Source organism: Filicampus tigris, chromosome 6 (assembly GCF_054856515.1).
Source record: "Filicampus tigris isolate MCC_2025a chromosome 6, RoL_Ftig_1.0, whole genome shotgun sequence".
In the NCBI taxonomy this organism is placed as follows: Eukaryota; Metazoa; Chordata; class Actinopteri; order Syngnathiformes; family Syngnathidae; genus Filicampus; species Filicampus tigris.
Window position 1 is genome coordinate 24,929,129 of NC_141222.1, and position 20,390 is coordinate 24,949,518.

The 20,390-nt window shown below is 41.8% G+C and overlaps 1 protein-coding gene across 1 annotated transcript in view; it reads left to right on the forward strand.

Moving 5' to 3' along the window:
• zcchc7 (zinc finger, CCHC domain containing 7) overlaps positions 1-20,390 on the forward strand; it is a 45,273-nt gene that overhangs the window by 824 nt on the left and 24,059 nt on the right. Inside the window, exons 2-3 of the mRNA XM_086034097.1 lie at positions 1,536-2,129; positions 3,128-3,350. Coding sequence (XP_085890223.1) covers positions 1,611-2,129; positions 3,128-3,350 — 742 coding nt within the window. The 5' untranslated portion in view covers positions 1,536-1,610. The remainder of the gene's footprint in view (positions 1-1,535; positions 2,130-3,127; positions 3,351-20,390) is intronic.

The following is a 20,390-nucleotide window of genomic DNA, read 5'->3' on the forward strand; positions in this document are numbered from 1 at the left end:
CCAGATTACAGTTTCTGTGATCCGCTCAACTTTCACACAGAGCTGACGGTTTTTGCTGCGATTGGCTGAGATTCTTCTTTTCTGTCCTGTTAATCCCCGTGGACGGCTTGTGACAGCCTAGCGTGGCGCTTCTGCAGCCGGTGGTCATTGAGAGAGGCCAATCATCTCTAGCCATCATGGTGCAGACACGCAGGACTAGACAGGGCAATGGGCCAGTACCATTTCTCAGTCCACTGTGTCTGCGTGTGCACGCAAGAGAGATTGTGCAAATTAACTTCTAACATAATTATTATCCAAGTCCACCAGATTTGTTCTTGGCCATCAATTGACACGATGTGTTTCTTTGCACGGAAGCTACAATTTAAAAGAAGAACCCCCCCCCCACCAAAAAAAAAAAGTTAAAACAAGAGGGAGGAGTGGAACTGGACCATGTTTTCCTCTGCTTGGCTAACAAGCCCACATGGATTTCAGAACCAAGACCAAAGTTTGTCCTGTAATTGATGTCAGCTTTCTAAACTCTTCTTCCTAAGCGCTGAAGATAATAGTTCAAATAGTTTTATCCAAGGGCCACTGAAATTGGTAAATTTTGACTGGAGAGATGTGGATTAATTTGAGGAACAACATACATTTTTTTTTTAATTAGAACTGCAAGTAAACCTTTCTAGATGATTTTTTTTTTTAACTGATTCAGAATCTGCCTGTTTTTTTTCTCTATCACATTTCATATCACACACCAGGTTTTGGTAAATGTAATGATTAATTTTATATAGTAATATATCTAGTAGTAGTTAGGTTCAGCAACAAGTGGATTTTCTTTTCTGAAACGTCATAATGCATGGTAAAATTAATATTGTGCAAGGTTTTTTATAGGTCAAACATAAAAGAAACAAAATAAAAATATCTGGAAAACCCACTGTGCTTGAGAAAAGTAAAGACATTTTTTAAATCCGCGTCAAAATATGTTGAGGGACACATAAATCCTTCTCGGATTTAAAATTTGCTGTTGACCAGTGTTATATGTTAAATATAGTTCTGTTTCCTAATGAATCTTAATAGCCATAACAATTATTGTGAGAACTCAAATATATTATTCCTCTATGACAAATAATCAGATGAATATGTTTTGTTGCTTAAATGTTTTCCACTTAGTTCTCTTGTTAATGTTTTAAGATTTTGCACAAAATGTAATGCACTATAATTTGCCCGCAGTTTTTTTTCAGCTCCTTGAAAAAATTGTCGGAGACTTGTACAACGGACTCTCAAAGGTAGAATGCATTAGTTTCGGATTTATTTATTTTTTTATATACTTGCCTTACAAGTGGAAAAATAAGTTAACCACTGCTTTTAGTAAAACCTAAAAATAAATAACTTAAATGGCAGTGGCAAAACACAAAGGTCACATACTGCAGCACCTCTCAGTTGTTAACATTCTTAACTCTCACACGCTAGTGTAAGAATAAGTTAATGAGTGTTTGTAAACCAAAGATGATTTTAAAACATGATCATTTTGACACCTTATTCGTTTGTGTTCATAGTGTGAGTGGCCTGGGCAGCGTGCATGTCTACATCTGTGCATCTGAGCACCTGTGTACGGAGGGTCCATTGTGGTGATGTACTGCAGCTATCAGGACCGGCAGGTGTTGGAGGATGATCTCTACCACGGCGATGGGGTGGAATCTGAGGCATCAGAGGCCATCAGTGAGCTGGAGTTCCACCTCTACAGTCAGCTCCACTACTCTTCCAACACTGTGGATTTGGAGGTGCTAGATGGAGAAGACGAGCCAAGCCAGGAGATTGATGCGGCTGACAGCAGTGCAGAGACGGCCGTTAATGTAGAACTTAAAGACTCTGCCCAAAACATACCACGATCATCGAATACTGTCGAGCTGCAGCAGCGACGCGGCTACAAGAGTGACAAGAGGGTCAAACAGAGGAAGGGGAAAAGTGGCCCTAAAGTCCGAACACCATTGCCGAGATTTGAGGAAGTCATCGTCATTGCCTCCAGCCCGGAAGTTATAACCATCTCTGAAAGTCACTCCTCTTCTGATGATGATGATGATGATGAAGGGGTTTGTGCCTCGAAGGGAGGCAGCGTAAACCGAGTGCTGACGTCCGCCCTGGCCCGAAAGGTAGTTGCATTCTGGTTTGTTACGGGGAAATCACAAATGTTCGGGGAGGACTGGACGAATTGCGCGGGAGATTAATTTGGAGTTTGCCAGTGAGCGATTGACGTATCACGCGCTTGGCCTGTAAAGTACCGCTGCTGGTAATTGACCGACATAAGATTTGGGCTCGACAAACCGACTGCGATAACGTTTGTTGATGTCATCGCATCGCCCTCCTTGTAGTGAACTCACTTCAAGCACGTCCGACCACAATAAGACTAGCGGCGATCAGGATAGCCAAAGGTAGCGATTTCGTGACTGGTGATTTATTTGACATCAAGCTTTAAAGCGGAAGTCAACCCAAACATCTTTTTTTTCAAGAATATGTTCCCAGCAGGTCCACTAGCTGAAACACGGCATTCTAATTAATTTTGCGTTTGTGGAATATAAATTTAGCAGCAAAATGCGCTCGTTTTTAGCCATCTCAGGGGGCGGCCATTTTGTCTTCTGTCGACTGAAAATGACATCGCAACTGTTCAAGTAACGACCAATCACGGCTGACCTGTTCTCTGAATCTGAGCCGGGATTGGTCGTTGTGAGCAGTTGTGATGTCATTTTCAGTCGACAGAAATGACAAAATGGCCGCCCCCAGCGATGGCTAAAAACGAATGGATTAATACTTATTCCACAAAGGCAAAATCAACCAGAATGCCGTGTTTCAACTAGTGAGCCTGCTGGGAACATATTCTCGAAAAAAAGATGTTTGGGTTGACTTCGGCTTTAAACGTCAGGGCGAAATACTAAAGTTAACTTGTCATCTTTTTGCTTCAAGCCGTAGTAGGCATGACGTCAGTTTGAGCAGAGGCCACTTGAGGAAATACAGGACATACAAATTAGGGATGTTCCGATCAGGGGTTCATAACACCGAAACCGATCATCTATGAGTCAGCGGGGTACACTGACAAGTCGATTTTCTTTTCTAAATGCAACTTAAGACTTTTTGTGTGTATTTCTTTTTATAGCCGCCCCATAAAAAGACGAATGATATTATTCCAGTGACATTGGATTCAAGCAGCTCACAATCAGATCCAGAGTTGGAATTCAAATCTGATTCAGAATTATCCCTTTCATCCACCTCCTCCCATTCGGATGTTGTGGAAAACTGGATGATCCTGGGTCAAGGCAAGCAGGATGGAGACCAGTGCATTTCACTCAACCTGGAAGGCGGTACTGACAGCAATGCAGGTGTGCATATGTGTGTGTGTGTGTATTTTGTTTAATTAGTTATTATGGCCAAGTTGTTTCTTCTTAGACCAGGGATGGGCAACTTAAATGCTGGAGGGGGTCACAGTTTTTCATCAGAGCTCCTCGGGGGGCCACATAGGACCACTCACTTCCTAACTAGATGCATGACAAAAATGCTATTTAAATATGGACAAAATATGTGCATGCCTGCAAAATACATACTCTTAGTATATCATTTTTGGTAATACATTTTTCAATGCAATGTATAAAAGATCCACTATCCTAGCCCAACAACACACAGTTTGAAGCAAACAACCAAATAACCAACCACAAATTGTATTTTTTTTTTTATCCAGTGCAAAGGGCTCTATGAAATAGAAATGGTAATGAAAATTACCATTCTAGGACGGCAAAAAACTACCGAACAAGAAGCCTCAATTTCTACATTTTTTTCCACAAAAATCAAGTCACTCAAAATTGTAATATTATTGAGGTATTGTATTTGCCTTATTACAAATCCGTAAAAAAAAATATTAGGCCTGCTCATGTTTTAGTATACTGTCGCGCAGTAACCCTAACCGTCAGTGGAAGACTTGCAATTGGATTTGTAACTTAATATGACGTATTTCTGGGAGGGGAAATATGCATTTCCTGGAAAATAAATAAACTTTGCCCTAAATTGTAAATGAAGAAGACTTATATAGCGCTTTATCTACACTAGAGGGTGACACAGGAGTGGATTTTCACTCCAGTACCATCCCACTCCCACAGAAAAAAAAATCCCATACCGTCCTGTTCCAAAATCCTGTCCCGTCCCGTCCCGTCACGTCACGGCTGTTCAGAATGACTACCATTCCAGTACTGCTCCAATTTTGGAGGTCAGCTACATAAAGAAAAAAAAAAACGCCCCAAAAACGTTTGTGGGCCCTCTTCCTCATGGACTCTCCCGCTGCCATCTGCTCCCGTGAAATTTTTATCCTGTACCGTCGCAATTCCGTGACTAAAGATAAAGTTGACTCCCATCCCGCAGGAATCCCATACGATTCTATGCAGGCCCACTAGTTGATACACATCATTCTGGTTAATATTGTGTTTCTGGAATATGAGTTAAGCAACAAAATCCACCCGTTTTTTAGAATCATACACCCTCAGAGCTCAGATGACGACCAATCATAGCTCAGCTTCAGAAAACAGGTGAGCCGTGATTGGTCGTTATCTGAGCCCTGAGCAGTTGTGATGTCATTTTTAGTCGACAGAAGTGACAAAATGCCCGCCCCCGGACATGGCTAAAAACGGGTGGATTTTGCTGCTTAACTCATATTTTATATTAATCATATTGCCTTGTTTCAACTAGTGGGCCTGCATAGAACATATTCTTGAAAAAAAAAATGTTTGTGTTGACTTCCCTTTAAGTAGAATCTCACATTGCTGTTGTGGCCAACAGTAGAATCTGGGTCAGTTATTGCACTCTTCGGTAAAATAGTGGTAAATAGTCCTCGCGCCAAACATCCTGAATGCTGGATGCTAGCCTGCCATCTAGCTAGCTAGATAGTAGCGCAAGCCTTGCCTGGTTGATGACGCGAATATAGGCACCACCATGGCTGTGTTTGGCTCCGTTCATTATAACTCATTGAATTCCTTAGCGATTTTCACGTAGATGAGGTCGTTCCAAACATCAGAAATGCAACTACGATACAAGCCACGTGTCATTTTTTTCCCCACGTGGCTTTAGTCTGTAACTGTCATAGAAAGTGAGCTCGCGCTAACAGTTACACTATGCAGGAATGGCCGAATTACCACCAATTTGTTAACAGCACTATTGTACTGTATCGGGTCTGAAAGGTCACACTCCTACTGTCCCATTTCCTGACACATAACCGTCGCCCTACCTCTCGTACAGCTCTGACACAGCCTTTGAAGGTGCGAAATTGACAGCTCAGCGTCGCCGCCGCCGCCGCCGCCATTCAGTTTGTGGCCATTATGCACAACGGTGACACAGAAAAACGTCGCCTCTCATAGGCAGTGAAAAAGGCTTGGCTTTGTGTATGTAGGATCCTTGTCGGCAAATTTGTAAGCGCCTTGCATTTGCTTCACTGTCGGCTCAGCTGCTCTACTCTGATGCATTTTTAAGTATGTTTGTGCGCATCATGTATTGATATGTACGTGGCGGGCTTGTGCGAATTTGTGTTTACGAAATATTCGACCTCTCATCGGCATGCAGGTGCCGACGCACGCACTCGTAACACTAATGCCAAAAAACAAACAAACGGAAAGACAAGAGCATCGAAGGAGGAGGTGGGGGGGGTCGAGAGAGATGGGAGTAATCAAAAAATGAATAAAAATGTTTGGCGCAAATCTCTTCAGATCTACACATTATCTTAACCTGCAGCCTCAGCAGGCCCTCCAAGCCAGCCCCGCCGTCCCACCTCCTTTCCCCCCCCCCTCCTTCCTACCTACGGCGCCTCCATCTCATTCTTTTATCCAATTTCCTCACTATTGTCCTCCCTCTCTGTCCCCCCCCCCCCCCCCCCCCGTTCTCCCTCCCTCTGTCTCTTGCACCGCTTCTTCCTCATTTGAATTTCCCTGGGCTGATGTTTCTGCAAGAGTGCTCCCTGACTTCCGCACACAGGCGTTGTAAAGGAGGGCGCCTGTAGCTGAGACTTTGGGCCTGGCTTTTTTTTGGGGGGGGGAAGGAGGATTTTGGAGCTGCGGTCTCCCCTCCTTTTGGCTGACTTTCTCACTGTGTCGTCTGGCTCCTCTCTGTGATCTTTGGAGCTTGACCTCATGTCTGCACAAGGGGGTTCACGGGCGTGGTGTGAAAGGGGTCTCGAAGTGAGTGAGGCAGGGAGGTGTATTTTGCCCCCCCCCCCCACCCCCCTCCCAGAATGAAATGAAAGTTTGAAATTTCATGGACGAGCCTCATTTGTTTTGAGCTGATGCATTTGTCACACAAGAATTGCTCCTTTTGCCATTATATGCTATATTAATCATGGAATTAAATTGAGGATCCAGGAGGCTAATGTTCCCTCAATGTCATTTCTTTGGGTAACTAAATATTTGCAAAACATTGAGCCCTTTTCATAATCAGCTTATTATTGTGTTAATCCTTGAGATTCTCACTGAGCTGAAGTCCCTCAAGGTAGGCTGTAAGGATCGCGAGAGACAGTTTTCTGTATTCAAAATTCTTCATGTGTTCTGCTTTTGTTTTAATCGGGAGCGCAGAACCGTTTTTCACTACAAGAGCTCGGAGCGCTATTGCGTCTTTCTACTTTTACAGCCAGCGTATACGTCATTTTATGTATTTATTTATTTATTTATTTTTTTAAGATATATGTTTGTAGACAATGACGATATTGACGGCTTTGTAACAGAATAGAGGATGGTAATTACCACTAGATTTTTTTTTATTTACACTTTATTGACACTTTATTTTTATATTTTCGATTGAACCGGTAAATAATAAACTAAGGCCGCGTGTAAGCCACATGTCGAAGTTCTCAAATTCTTTTGGAATTATGTTTAGGTATCTGCTAAAGTTAGTTTGTAGGTGTTGAATTTCCGGGAAAAATTCAGGTTTTAGAGTGTGATTCTAAAGTAGCCCGTAGGTTTTTGAGAGATGTTTCGCCAGGCGCTTTAAGCCTTAATGGGTTGATGAAGAAATGTAAAAGGGGAAGTCAACCCAAACATATTTTTTTCAAGAATATGTTCTATGCAAGCCCACTAGTTGAAACAAGGCACTCAGATAAATATTGCATTTGTGCAATAAAAGTTAATCCACCTGTTTTCAGCCATCTCCGGGGGCAGCCATTTTGTCACTTCTGTCGACTGAAAGTGACATCACAACTGCTCAGGGCTCAGGTAACGACTAATCACGGCTCAGCTTCACAAAACAGGTCAGCCGTGATTGGTCGTGACCTCAGCCCTGAGCAGTTGTGATGTCACTTTCAGTCGACAGAAGTGACAAAATGGCCGCCCCCTGAGATGGCTAAAAAGGGGTGGATTTTGCTGCTACACTCATAATCCACAAACGCAATATGTGGGCCTGCTGGGAACATATTCTTGAAAAAACTGTGTTTGGGTTGATTTCCACTTTAAGTACTGATAAAGCTGCTTCTTCTGTAGCATTTATGCCATGACTGTCATAGTTTCTTTTGGTGAATCCGTGTATGCCACTCTATCTCCTCAAAGAAAATGCAAATTGGTGTGGCCATCCAAAATCTAGTTAATGTGAAGTTTAGCAAAATTGATTTATGAGATTACAGTACTTGTATTCTTGCATATCTCTTCTTGTCAAGATTGAAAAACATGACTTGCTCGGCGTTTATGGAAAAAAATTGATATTGAAAGTACGTTTCATACAAACGATTATTCATTGATTTCAAAACTTGAAATTTGTTCAACTACCTAAACTCAACTACTCAAAACTACCATGATACTATCATGCCTATTCATCCCTGCGCGTCGAGCACTTTATTCATGAACACTCTATTCTTTTTGTCAAGTCCAAAATGACCCTGTAAATATGAGAAATTCAAGCCTCTTGCATTTTCATTCTGCTGCATAGATTTCTTTATCTATGTAATGTTATTGTGTTGTTCTATTTTCATTTTAACATTTCTTGGGGCGTACTCGGCTAACCTGGGACAGTTACATGTAATATCAGTATTTCATGTAATGTCATGTTGAAATGACAACGACCATAATGTTGTTGCTGTTATGAGTGGCAGTGTGGTGCCTTGCATGCATGGAGTAGTTACAACGAGATGAGGAGTAGAACAAGGAAGTTGTGATTTAGTTCTACTAATACAACCCGTTTTTCACAGATTAGGAAGACTGTCTTGGCTTTGAGTATTTGTTTATATTACCTGTATGTGTATGTTTCTGATGTGTTTGTGTCTGAATATTCGTTATTTGAAGGAATATCACTCCCGGAAGTCGATGCTAATTTTACCTTAGCATGTCAATGGTATTTTACATCAATTTTAGCATTAACACCGGCAATGAGCGGTGCCATTCAAGCTAGGACCGCCACGTGATGGCTTATGGAGTTAAACTTTGCCAAAACTGACGCCGCTGTATGTGCGTGTATTAGCTCCCGTTACTAAGAGGCACTTTTAGAGATTCGTTCTGACTTTGGGTTTGCAGGTTTCTGAAACCGGTCATTATGCTCCCATTTGTTATTCACGGTTTCTTTTCTCGTATTTTGTTTGCTTGTGTGTGTGTGTGTGTGTGTGTACTCCTAACATGTATGCAGTGTGCCTAACGGTATTTGTATGCCTTCACCTCTTCTCTGCACGCCTTTCAAATCGCATTTGCTTAACTCAGCCTCTCCCTGCTTAGCTCCTCTAAAAAGTGAGTAGAAAAAGTGTGTCAGAGTAGCGAGGTCAATCTGCATCCAAAGGCAACCAGAGGGAACAAAACCGGACCTCCCCAAAATCCGGCTTGCACCCTCAGAGGTGTGAATGAATTTGGGGCAAAAAAGGGGAGTGTGCCGAAGCTAAACTTTGAATAAGTGGTTAAACTCTCTCGCTCACTGGTCACACTCTCTTGTCTCCCTTTGCCCCTCCAGTCCTGGTAAGTGCTCACTAAACTTTGTGTGTGTGCGTGTGAGTGAGTGAATCGAAAGGAAAGGAGCATATTTTTCCGATTTTATTTATTTATTTTTTTTTCCACTTTTTCTTACTTATCTCTCCTCGTATTGTCGCCTTTGACATGAGCCAAGGCTTCAGGGACGCGTTTGTATTTGTTCTTTTGCCGCAATCTACTGCCTGTCTCCTTCGTGGGCCTGTCGTACGCTTGGAACTTTCTGGGTTCTTTCTGGCGTGCCAGGCTGCAGTGCAAATACAGGCACAAATGGGTACACCGCGTTTGTCGCTGCAGTTCTGAATGTTTGTGATTATGTTTTGGACATTGGTATTCGAAAATGAGATTACAGTAACATGTAACTGGCAGTGTCAAGAAGTGTGTGTGTGTGTGTGTGGGGGGGGGGGTGTTTGCGTGCGTGTGCACGTGGGCGGGCAGGCACTGCAGAAGGGAGGCATGGATAGGATCAGTGCTTATCTTGGCTGCCCAGTGCCACACGAGGTGTAACGCCACACCCACACTACCACACAGCGTGTTTGAACAGACACACGCACGCACACACACAGCATGAAAATGCTGTGGCACGGTTTAGATTTTTTTTTTCATTTTTTTTTTTTTTTTTTTTTTTTTTTTTTTTTTACAGAACATATGAAAACGAGAATACTGTATCAACCTTATATGAGCAAATGGTTGAATGGTAACATTCACGTGCAAGTCGTTTTAAATACAAAAATAATTTTTCAAAATTGTTGTGCGAGGCTACAGGAATGTCCTTTTTTTTTTTTTTTTAAGAAAAGAATGGCCGTTAAATGTAGCTGTTATCGTCTATATTATTCAACAATTTTAATGAAGGCACAACATGCTTCAAATGTCCACAATTATTAAATGGATTTATGAATATTTTTTTTGGTTTCAGTAATCCCGAGTAGATATTGTTTTGCTTGCGCTACATTTTATTCTTACTCAGTTAATTTTTGATGCGGTTTTGTCCCATTGATGGAAATAATCTGAACAAAAATTGAGGTTTTTGGAAATTACTTTTTGGGCTCTATTTTCATGCTTTAGGCGTATTGTCTGAAATGTTTGCTCACTGTGTGAATGACAATCAAACAATTTTTTTGGGCGATGATACTTTTGAGTTGTGTTTGGATGCGACGAAAGAAGTTGGGGCACGGCTACGCTGTTGTCGGAAGCTGGTTCATCCCCAGTCTGCGATTTTGGTTTCGTTTTGTGTCCGTTTGTTCCGTGTGTGAAACTCCTCCAGCCCGGTCAAGCAGAATGCCACACATGCACTTTTGTGGTTGCGAAAAAGTCCGTTTTTCAATCCCAATTGATGCTGCAATTTATTGTGGTACGCATCCCAGTCACATTTATTATTTTTTTTTCCACATTGTCGTGATTTATCAGTGCGACTAATTAAAGCTATGAGCGAATATAACTTATATATTTGGAACTGCATTTATTTATTTTTCTTGTTTATTCATCTCTTCTGATGTTTCAGTGCGTTTATGATTGCCAGTATTGTTTGTCGTTAGTAAATATATCGGCGCTATTAATTGATATCTAGCGAGCCGTGTTTGTCAAATAATGCATGAAAATGTCGATGCCTTTTTTTTTTTCTCCTTTCTTAGCGACTTTAAAATAACCAAAACCATCTGCAGCTGTGGTTGCAGGTGCTCATTTGTATTCATGCGGCTTTTTGCTCTTTACTATAAAGGGCAGCTTCTTAATGTAGATGAAAAATATTGAAGTGCAGCCCAGCTGTGTTCAAACTTCTTCTAATGCGCGTTGACAGTTAGTGTGCGGTTTGTACTTGTTAAGAATTTGTTTATTCGGTACATCAGCTCGTATTCTTGTGTACTTTTTGGGACACTTGCTCGTCGGAAAATACCGCCGTAAAATCGACGTGAGCCGGTGTCCCCTCAGCACGCCTGAGGTGAGCCCAATAAGCGTGCCCTCGTCCACTGAAAATCACTTTCACTGTCAGCAGTTCCTTATAGAGTCAGAATTGCTCAATTATTTTCTAGCGAGGCGCAGTTAAACTTGTTAAGGGTGCTGCGAGGTTGTTGTGCTGTGTGTTACTGTAGCCCGGCGGACGCGGTAATAAGATGTGGATCCCGATTTATGGTGGACTTTTTCTGCACGTTTTGTAACCTTTTACTTTCCCCACAATATCCCACGGCGATCTCTTTTCAGCAAACCCTCAGTGGACATTATGCCCCAAAGCTAATGGATAATACGCTCACATGAACACCCATGCAAGAAACGCACAAGATTCAATGAAATAAAAGTTAACACCTTAATCCCACATTTTCTATCGATCCCAACGACATATTTAGATGTCTTTTCACAGTCAAGCCATTCAATCCCAGGAAGTTATTTATATACATTTTTTTTTTTTTTTTTTACTTTTTTTTTTTTTCAAATGTCAGGGTAAAAGAAGGTCTGGAGATGTCTCGTACCGAATGAGTTAAGTAGCAAAAAAATCTAACAAGAATACTTATGATGTATTTGATTATGAATCTATTTTAGATTTATACAATGTTTTTAAAATAAATATTAAATATTGAAATGTTTAGGTGCAGTTATTTCATACGAAACTGGGTTAGAATAAGTGTGGTCAGTGTTTTTTTTAATTTTTTTATTCTTTTTTTAACCGCTGACTTTTTTTTGGCTCACTCAGTAGTGCAAATGTCAATTACAATTACCTAATAATAATCATGCTAATTAAGCAATCACTTGATAGGAAATACAATTATTGTTGAGGGGGGCATTCAGTAGGACGTTTGGAGCGAGGGGTGTCCCACGAGACTGTATTAATTTCTCCACTTTCATTTTGGCGAAAGAACTTTCCCCTTATTGTGCGTCTTTGATTGCGCGGGGGTGGTCAAGAGGGCTTTATTAACTAGTAGCCCTAGGTGGTGTTATATTTTGGGGGCGGGGTTGTGACATTAAAGCCAAAGGGGCTTTAGAGCTTTTTGTGTTAATATTAATGCATGTTTCAAATGAGGAACAGGAAGTTGAGGGTTGGGCTGGGAGGTGAGCAAAGCAGTCATGGATCCCTTAACGCGATTTTCTTCGTCTACCCACATTTCTGTGTGACCACCAGCAGCAAAGGGGGAGTGTTTTGTCGGAAACACAAGTTCACACACACACGTGCGCATGCACACTTGCATAATACATATGATTAGGGGACTTGGTTCTCATTTATTTTATGAATGTATTTTATTTATTTAATTATTTATTTATTTTTTTTACAAGGTCCCACTTGTGCATGTACGTGCGTGTTGAATTCTTGGCAGTGGTGTAGCCCACCTGTACACAGGCGTGTCCTCTCCAGAGGCTCCTCGCTGTGTGCACGTTGGCCGTTCCAAGACTTCTCCTGGCGTCTCTTAATTAAGGGCCTCGTCAGGCACAGACCAGCTGGGCCTGGTCTGGCTGAACTGGCACTCGCTTTAATTGAAGCGCACTGTTTCCATGTCCATCTTGGAGGCTCGGTTGAGAGTACTTTGTCAGCTGTAGTTCACTTTGGTATCCGCCACAGTGTTAACGCTTGTAGATGATACGTGTCGATGCCTTTAGTGAAACTGACAAAAGCAATGGATGTAATACATTTTTAACAATGCTTAAAATTCACTTTTTGATGTCAGATATATAAACAGTATGATTATTAAAAAAAACAAAAAAAAAACTGGACGGGACAAAAATGAGTGTGCCCTTGACTTAAAGCGGAAGTCAACCCAAACATATTTTTTTTCAAGAATATGTTCCATGCAAGCCCACTAGTTGAAACTGGGATAAATATTGCGTTTGTGGAATAAGTGTTAATCCACTCCTTTTAGCCATCTGTGGGGGCGGCCATTTTGTTTTGTGTCGACCTAAAATGACATCACAACGACCAATCACGGCTCAGATTCAGAAAACAGGTCAGCCGTGATTGGTCGTCGTGAGCTGCTGTGATGTCATTTTCAGTCGACAGAAGACAAAATGGCCGCCCCCTGAGCTAGCTAAAAACGGGTGGATTTTGATGCTTTACTGATATTCCACAAACGCAAAATTCATCAGAATGCCGTGTTTCAACTAATTTTTTTTTTTTTTTTTTTTTTTTTCTTCATTTCATTTGTGTGACCCATGTCCTGCTCCTGAGGACAAGCTTTCTGACACGTTTCCGAATTTCCCTAGTTTTTTGGTTTTTTTTCTTTTTTATGTTTATGTAGCGCCGATGCAGCCCGCGAAAAAAAAGTTGTCTAAAAAGCCATCTAGAATGTCAAACTAGAGACACACACTTTATTTTCATTTCATTTTCATCAGCGCCGCTCCACCAGCACAACTCTTTTTAAGCATTGTATGTGTCAAGTTTCAAGTCTGTGCTCGTGCACATTTTCCCGCATGCACACACGCCAGTGCATTAAAACACCAAGGCTGGCCCTTTATCCCGGGGATTACGGTTAAATGAAATGCTGAGATCGCGGCGGCCAACGGCCGATAAAGCTGAAGTCGGCGCGGGGGGGAATTAATTACAGTGGATAAAATCAGAGCCAAGGAGATAGTTACCTCCTCGTTGGGGAGTTTAGTCATTGATATTTCTGAACAGGCTGTCAGACAAACACACACTTATATACTAACACACACACACACAGACACACACTCGATTGCTGTTTAACGTGACACTAGTGTGTATATGCTGGGCTTTTCACACTTTTGGTTTCGGTGAGGCATCTTAAATTGAAAACACACTTTGGCTTTACAGAGTCTTTGGATTCATTTCAATTCTTCATTTGGACCGGATGCATTTATAGTGCTCCAACAGAATTCAGCAGAAAAAGAAGCACCCACTTGTGCTTGCTACTTCAAAAGCAAAACAATGTCGACTATAATTAAGAAACAAAGTTAAGTGTTTCTAGTTGTAATGATGCAAAGACACTTACAGTGGTTCAAATTAGAAGGCACATGGGATTTATTAGCATCAACATATGAGTTTTAGTTTTTCTGGGCAAGTTTTTTTTTTTTTTTTTTGCATGAGTTGTTTCTCCTGTCTATTTAGATCATTGTCAATCTCAGCCCAGTTTGATAAATGAGTTTCCCAGGTGAGCCTAATTGAAGACGCTGCTCCTAATTATTAAGCAAATTGAAAGAGTTGAGAGTGAGTTCAAAGAGAGCAAACGGGCTTGTTCCAATAAGAGGTAGTAAGTAGGGCCCGACCGAGATATGCTTTGCTTGAGGCTGTCGTCGATTCCGATATTGAGCAGAGTAAAATTCTGAGAACCGGTTAATCGTACAATTAATACCGTGTCTTTCTTGTGTATTCAATTGAATATCGGCTGAAATTGATTTGCGCATCGTTGTATAGTTTCTTTCGCATTTTACACAACATCCCAACTTTATTGGCATTTGAGTTTTTACATTCTTGCCCACAGTGAATGACAAAGCAATGGAGTCGGGAAATGTTCTCGTGTGGTCACTGTGAACTGTCAGGTGTGAACAAATAACCACATTTTGATCCACCAAGATTTTGTGGCTGGACAACATTTGTCAGGTGACTGGATTATTGTCCCTCTAGAGCAGACTGATCAATAGTAATTGTGTTGGACTGTCTCGGGCCTGTTTCTCTTCTTTGTGTCGTATTATAACTGGACCTTTTGTATCACAGGAGCAGGAGAGAAAAGGCATGAGGGAGTAAAAGAAAGGAAGGCCAGAGGGCTGGAGAGAATACAAATGGTTGATGTTGGATTAATTGATTTTCATTTGATTTGATTGATTGATTGAAGTGATTTGAATTTACTGCATCGACAAAATGTAAATAAGGCAAGAAATGACATCATTCGGCACAGTTTGCACGCCCTGCCCTGTATGTACTTATAAAATGCCGTCGTTGTTGGACTATAATTTACACCAGTCAAAAAATGCGTCATGAAGAAGAAAAAACACAAGCTGCTCCGGAGTATAAGTAGCCTTTTTGGGGGGAAATGTATTATTTGTTCTTAATATTTACATATAAAATATTGATCTGATTTGGGCGGGCGTGTTCATGCATCAAACCTTCGATCGAAACAAATGATTTTGACACGTGCAGATTGGCCAAATATACCGGGAATAGTAGTAGAAGAAGCCGTAGCGACTGTCAACAAAACATTGCTCCGTCCATTTCTAATCAAAACGTTAGCGTTATCCCGCTTATTTTTCCCGTTTGTACTGTTACATTGAGCTAACACTTCCTAATGGAGATACGGCCGTCATGTTTTCCGCTCGCTCTGCTAACTTCCGGGAATAACATAAACGCGTATACTGACGTCACAGACATGCGCGGTAAAGACGTTTTGTTCAGAAATTTCGGAATAATTGTTTTCATGCGCGGCGATCGGATTACCAATCGACATACACCACCCCTTTTGTTCAGAATAAACTCTTGATCGAAATGGGCTTGATCGGGTCCGAATGTTCGTAATGGGGTGTGTACGTGAAGCATTTTTATTCCGATCAGGCTTTTTAATGTAAACATAGCCATTGTTGTAGTAAAGAACATCAGAATATGTTCTGATGTCAACCCAAACATATTTTTCTCTAGAATATGTTCTATGCACGCCCACTAGTTGAAACACGGCATAGTGATTAATTTTGAGTTTGTGGAATATAAGTTAAGCAGCAAAATGCACTCGTTTTTAGCCATCTCTGGGGGCGGCCATTTTGTCTTCTGTCGACTGGAAATGACATCACAACTGCTCGCAATGACCAATCACGGCTCAGATTAAAAAAACAGGTCAGCCTTGATTGATATTTGTATGATCATTATTTTCTATCCTGTGGGAGCAATTGACTTGAGGTCCAAACCAATCGTTTAAAAGTTTTAAGGTGTTGCATCATGTCAGTGCAACACAGCATTCTGATTGATATTGTGCTTGTGGAATATGAGTTAAGCAACAAAATCCACCCGTTTTTAGCTCTCTCAGGGGGCGGCCATTTTGTCACATTTTGTCTCAGGGCTCAGATAACAACCAATCATGGCTCAGCTTCATAAAACAGGTGAGCCGTGATTGGTCGCTACCTGAGCCTTGAGCAGTTGTGATGCCATTTTCAGTCGACGGAAGTAACAAAATGGCCGCCCCCTGAAATGGCTAAAAACGGGTGTATTTTGCTGATAAACTCCTATTTCATACCAATCATATTGCCTCGTTTCAACTAGAAGCCCTGCATAGAACATATTCTTGGAAAAAAATACGTTTGGGTTGACTTCCCCTTTTAAGTCCCAATACTGTACTACCATGCTGTATTGGTGGTCCAGTGGCACAGTCTGAAGTTAAGATCCCCGCATGACACGAGGAACAAAAAGCAACGCGTTGCTTGTGGAAAAGAACAGCTGGATGCATTCATGTACTGTATTTGAATGAAGCAATAAAGGACTGTATTAGCAGCCTTGCTTCTAATCCTCTATTGTTCTGCTGTCCCTCGTCCCTGCAGAGGGGCCGCTCTAATTAAAGACTAATAATTGTATTGTTTTAGAAAGTCTTGAGGGACGCAGCTTTCTGCTCCTCAATCATTCTCTCTCCATCAAACGCTATCTCACTGGACTTCCTGGTGCGTGCGTACGTTAGCGCGCGCACGCGCGTTCCATGTGAATTAACTTTAAAGCGCCGTTATTTAATTATCCCAAAGGCTGCGGATTTGGAGGACTAAACGGAGGCTTGGTGCGTGCGCGTGGGCATGTCCGTGTGTGTCTGTGTGATGTTTGCTCATGCAAATATACGGTGCTGTCCGGGATTATTTCACTTTTTCAATTTGCCCCCATCTCTGAATGAGTGTGTGCTGTGCAGTATGTATTTGTGCGCGACTGTTATTGGTTCTTCCTTACCCACCCCGCCTTCCTACTCCTCGACCCTCCGCGCACAAACCCGCGCGCTCACACTGTACTGCCAGCAGATAAAAAGGCATTATGGTAAATTCCACTTAATGACAATTTTTTTTTTTTTTAATTTGGGGAACAGGGCCTAGTGAATGGAGCTTAATTACCGGGGCCAAAGATCCTTGGAAAATAACCCCCTCGACGTCCCCAACCGGCCCCCATAATGGAGCGCTGCACAAAATGCCTCTGATTAACCACCGCCGTTTATCTCCCACCCCGCATCCCTTCTTGCTTTGTATAATAACAAAAATAACAATCATGAAAATTCTCTGTGCCTTCCAGCCCCCCCGCCCCCCACCCCCCGCATTACTCCCACTTCCCACACCCGCTCGCGTTCCTTTCCACCCTCTCAGCCTCCGCCCGGCTCACTCCCGCAGGAGGAAATTCATCAAAATGAAATTGAGGTTGCAACTCACCGGTTTTATTAAAATCTATTTACCCCTTACAGACATTGTGTGCCACAGTATTTGTGTTCTTTGCAGCAAAAGACAACAAGAAAGGCCTGGAATATTATATTTTTTGGCCATATTTACACACTTACAGTATGTCTATAGATAGTTAGACGTACACATATACACAATTTTTGAAGTTGTAACATGTTTCTTAGTTTGACCACATTTTTTGGCCCTTTTGCTTTGGAAAGTGAGACTTAAAGAAACTTTTAGCTCTAGTTTAGTTATAGTACTAGTTTTTTTTTTGGTTTTTTTTTAAACCTGTGGGTAACTATCAAATTATTATTTATTATTATTAGTTTGTTATTTTCTAGTAAATAGTTAAAGCCTTAGTTTTTTCTTGATGAAAGTTATCATTACCTGTATTCATATTTATCATAAAATGCCCAACGCATTTTCACCCATTTGTCGTCAAAAACAATTGTTGGTTTGTGTAGCAAAGTGTCTCGTTGATCAGCATTTTAATATATTTGATTCATATTTTCCTACCGACTTTCATACTGGCGCTTTAATGTACAAATAGTATATCGTCCATTTTTTTTTTCAAAAAGTTTACATTAATGGGCTTCCCGCGTTATGGACATCCCATTAATGTGAAAATTAAAAAAAAAAAAAAAAAGATAAAAATAGACATAGGTGTTTTTCACAGGGCAGCGACGATGCATACAAATGAAAGAAAAAAAAAAAAAAAGACTCCAAAGCTTTCATTTGTATGAGTTTTGGGGCCACATTTTAAACATGCTATAACATGTTTCAGGCATGGGTCATTCAGGGTTCTGTCCTTTTATGTATTTATTTATTTATTTATTTGAAGCGCTCACGCTTGATTGGTGAAAAGCTGTCATGAGTCACATCTGTGCGGTCAGTATTAGCCAATAGATGGAGATAAACGTAGCGCTTTGAATGGAAAATTCATGTTGCAGTCAGCTAACGGATATTAAAACAACACAATGCCTACCTGCCCTTGGACACGCGAGCCGCTTTTGGATAACTTGGTCATGCCGCGTGTGTGCGCACATACACGCCAATGTGCCAGCTCACTTTTTTCTGGCCTTCCCTGGTCCCTGTTGATGAGCTCCCTGATTGGGCCATGCGGTTGCCATGCGGTTGCCAGACCGCGCCCCTGCTGCGTGGTAATTGGTGTCTATGGTGTTGCCGCGTGGCCACGGGGCTTTGATTGACAGCTTGGCCACCTGCCCTGCCATGGCTGCCAACGTGGTGTGTAAGTGAGGAAGGGTCGGGGGGGTGTCATGGACTGGCAGGGGGTGAACAGTCAGCATGTCATGAACAGGAGGGTGGCGTGGGCTGAGTTGGATAATCAGATGGGCTGGTATGAAACTCAACCAGGGTTATGGCACCTGCTTCTACGGTAGCGCCTCCAAGGTCGAACGCAGTCTGTTACGGAATGTATGCCAACCTCGAATTTTGAAGAAAAAAAAAAGAAAATCTGCATAGGAAATAATGGAAATCTGTTCCAGAGTCAAACTGTTGCCTTCATCTCGAAGGCTTCACAAGGCCACCGTTGACAAATTTTATTATCACCTGATCTTAGCCCCACAGGACGGCTAAGAAAAAAAAAAGAGAGACATCTGGAGAAAAATAGGAAAGGGGAAATCAAACCAAAAATTTTCTTTACAAAAATATGTTCTATGCAGGCCCACTAGTTGAAACAAGGCAATATGATTAATATAAAATACGAGTTAAGCAGCAAAATCCACCCGTTTTTAGCTAGCTCAGGGGGCGGCCATTTTGTCACTTCTGTCGACTGAAAATGACATCACAGTTGCTCAGGGCTCAGATACGACCAATCATGGAGCTTCAGAAAACAGGTGAGCCGCGATTGGTCGTTATCTGAGCCCTGAGCAACTTCAATGTCATCTTTAGTCGACAAAAGTGACAAAATGGCCGCCCCCTGAGATGGCTAAACGTGGGTGCATTTTGCTGCTTAACTTGTATCCCACAAATGCAATATTAATCATAGGGCCACATTTCAACTAGTGGGCCTGCATAGAACATATTGGAAAAAAATATTTTTGGGAAGTCCGCCGATTGGGGGGAATCCCTTCCAGGATGACCAGCCAAGTCTGTGTGCCACTTTTTCTAGATGTTTGGGATCAAGATGACTTTGGTAAAATTTTATCTTTATCTAGTAAGTTTCTAAACAATCCTCCCAGAATTTTTGAGGCTTTGTCTTTCTCTACTTTACGGAAAAATCCCAGCCTGGCATGCCGTGCTTACTTCTTCAGGACATTGCAATAGTACATAAGACATCCATCGTTATTTACTGATGGAATAATCAATCTAATGGGACACACTTATTAAAAAAAAACAAAAGAATCACCGCAGTTCAAACCTGGGCCACATTCTCCTGTAATTAGATGCAACAGCAGCGAAAATGCAAACATTTGATTTGCCTTTGGAACTAAAATAAAAAATATTGTGTATGAGGTTGTAAAAGTTAGAAACCCATAGAATGGATTTGAATAGACCTGGCTCCACTTTGGTTTAAAAAAAAAAAAGTATTAGGGTAAAGGAGGGTCTGAAAATGGCTGACACCGAATGAGTTAAGTCTGTAACCTGCTTTTACCGCGATTGATTTGTTTAGCTGTGCGTTAACCAGGCCACACAATGGAATGTCAAATTTGTCCTTAAATTTGTTCGCTCGTGGATTGTACCTTTCATCTTGTAAACCTTGTCATGCCCGTGCATTTCCTCCTCATGTACTTTCTCATGGGTCACGCTCACCTCACTTGTTCCCCCTCCCCTTTTGCTATTGTATTTTTACATCCTCGGCCAGACTTTTCAGACCCACAAAAAGGAACTAAAGAAAGCCGTGTGCGTTCGCTTCGCCAGCCTCTCGCCTTGTTTAACCTTGCACCGGGCCGTGCGGCGGGGCAGGGGTGATGTCACAAAGGAAACACTTTTCGCGCACACACAGACACCCTCCACGCTCCTCCCGAGCCTCGCCATTGTCATGTATAGTTTTGCTAATCCGGCCCTGTCGCTTCAGTATCAAACATAACCTCCGTTTCAGGGGCCCCACTTTCATTCCAATGTTGTGTGTGTGTGTGTGTATGCGTGTGTGTGTGTGTGTGTGTGTGCGTGCGC